Below are 2,640 nucleotides of genomic sequence, written 5' to 3'. Positions count from 1 at the left end.
TATTATTTTTATTATTATTATTATTATTATTATTATTATTGTTTTTAATATTATCTTTGCAATTGGTATTGTATGAATTGTTATTAAATTTTCAAGAAGGATAACGAGCACTGACAGATACACACAAAATCATTATCAATTTCGTATTTACAAGTATAAGCGTGAGTAATCTTTGATTATAAAATATAAGCAGCATCGTAAATACATAAGTTTCATTAGTAAGTACAAGATAAAAAGTAGCACAAGAATTAAATCGCAAGCGTCGGAAATTATTTCCGTAATAAGAATAATTTAACAGATGCTTTATATTTCAAATTTATAATTTAAAGAGCTATACGACTATCCCTTAAGAGATCCCCCTCCCCCACCGACCGCCACTCACACACACACACACACACACACACACACACACGCCCCCCCGCCAATATTGTCATAATTAACAAAACGAACGATAAATTTAATGGATTAAACGTAAATTAAAAAAAAAAAAGAAAAAAAAGAAGATGAATAATTACATTTGCAACGTATTCACAGTAATAAAACCACAAATTCCCAACAATTTTTAATTCAATCGAGCAAATCTTAAACTGCAAGTTGGAAGTAATGCGTCATGACGTCAGCGCATAGTCACATTAACATTGATTTAAAAAAAAAAAAAATAATAATAAAAAAAAAATAGCCTCTCCAAGCTGTAAATGCTTGAGCAATACTTTGAATGTGCGAGAAAGTGTTGTGTCAATGACTTACCTTGCTCCCTTTATTATTTTTTTTATGAATGAAAGTGATAATTGCAATAATTGTAAGAATTTACAATCTGCAATTATCGAGATACGTCAATTCGTTTTAAATAACAATAATTAAATATCGACGATAGAAAACGATGGAAAACGTTGTACATGTTTTAATGTCGAGATGCAGAGAGCATGTAGAAAGAAATGTCGGTAAAATCGGTTAAAATCGGTTAAAATCGGTAAAATCCTAATGAACGACAAGATCATTGGTAAACGTCAATCAGCCATCTAGGCCAATCGCATTTATTGAAAAATGCAATAGTTTACTCTTAGGCCTGTGAAAATATTGAAAATGGCAAAACTCCTCAGTGAGTTAAAGAAAGAAAAGGGAAAAAAAACATAAACGCACCATATGACGATGACGTAACGATTGATACGAACGTCGCGTCGATTAGGATAAAGAAAAAAAATAATAATAATAATAATAATAATGCAAAGGTGTAGTAAGGAGTGTAAGCCGTGGCAATGTTAAAGCAATAATGGATGAGGTGCCGTATGGACTGGGTCATTGGGCATGAAAGCCCGGTGCGTGTATGTACGCGGTCACCTCCGAATTAAGGTCGGCATCCTTGCCCTTGGCTTAGGAGCGGCGCGCGTGAAAGTCCGGTGCGCGAGTTTTTGAGGTTATGGTTACGTCCGAACCGGCGCCCACGCGCGCCAACGAGCCGTCGTCGCTCACGGCAACGAGCACGATAATAACATACAGACTAGGAGATCAATCCCAGGGAGGGCTTACCATACTGTCCGCCTTACAGATGCCTCGTAACGTTGCCCAAGGTGTAATGTAACGTACGGTGTTAGCGTAGCGCCGTTGTCAGCGGCGGCGGCGGCGGCGGCGGCCGCAAGGCAGCGAGGCTGTGGTTGGGTCGCGATGGGGATACGTTGGGTTGGTGTAGTGTGGTGTGACGTGGTGTGTCGTGGCGTGGTGTGGTGTGGTGTGGCGTGGTGTGGTGTGGTTGTGGTTATGGTTATGGTTATGGTTTGTGGTATGGGACGGGAGGAGTGTGTTGGGATGGGACGGGGATGGAGGGTGGTGGGGTGAACGACGATGACGGCGGCGATGGAGGAGGACGGTGGGTGAGGGGCTCCACGCACTTGCCGGCTGAGCGCCGCCTCAGAGAGTCATAAAAGCGCACTGGATTTTTGCGATGACAGAACGACTGGGGCGATGCCGTTAGCCCACAACGGTTTCACCGTATCGACATTGTCCTCGTCCTCGCGTGGCTCGCGAGCTCGCGAATTCGCGGACGCTCGTACACTGTGAAAAAGACGATTGTGTCGATTGGTCGATTGCTCGGGGCCCGGTGCGATTCGCTCCGAGGGCATTGGAAATGAGACGACAGGTGCGGCTGTCGTCGATGAGCCGAGTCGAGCTTACGGCGAATTAATTTCTATCGTGAATCACGAATTAATCACGAGCCGCGAATTGCCAACTTTGAAAAACACATGCGTAAACACGCGTCAACGACAGCAAATTGCACACAACGTGACAAAAGTGAGCGGATCTTGTTCATTTAGCAGCGATATCGGCTGAATAAAACACGGCCCGATATCACCAATATAATTTCAATGACTCGTTAATAAAGGTAATTATTTACAAGATTAGGTGAGCAAGCATTAAGTGAAGGCCCTCGTTTGTCGATTATCGTAGCCGAGTCTTAACGTACAATTACTTATGTGAGGTGCGTGAAGTACCGGCACTGCAAGTGAAAAAAAGGCCTTATTAAACTGCAATTAATTTTCTGATAAATAACGAGGGTAATTGACACCAAAGATGCATCGACGTAGTAGTTCCTTTCGCACCCGATAAACCATATATTCCCTCCGTAAAGCCACTGACACGCGCATA

At 42.3% G+C, this 2,640-nt stretch overlaps 1 protein-coding gene across 1 annotated transcript in view; it reads right to left on the bottom strand.

Moving 5' to 3' along the window:
* LOC105362484 (unconventional myosin-Ie-like) overlaps positions 1-1,581 on the bottom strand; it is a 34,413-nt gene extending 32,832 nt beyond the window's left edge. The window contains exon 1 of the mRNA XM_011499942.1: positions 1,528-1,581. Within this exon, the coding sequence (XP_011498244.1) occupies positions 1,528-1,530 (3 nt within the window). The 5' untranslated portion in view covers positions 1,531-1,581. The remainder of the gene's footprint in view (positions 1-1,527) is intronic.
* Between the last annotated feature and the right edge of the window lie 1,059 nt (positions 1,582-2,640).

The sequence above is a fragment of the Ceratosolen solmsi genome, unplaced genomic scaffold (genome assembly GCF_000503995.2).
Source record: "Ceratosolen solmsi marchali unplaced genomic scaffold, CerSol_1.0 scaffold41, whole genome shotgun sequence".
NCBI lineage: Eukaryota > Metazoa > Arthropoda > Insecta > Hymenoptera > Agaonidae > Ceratosolen > Ceratosolen solmsi.
Note: the sequence above shows the minus strand (reverse complement) of the source record. Positions and strands in the feature narration are given on the sequence as shown.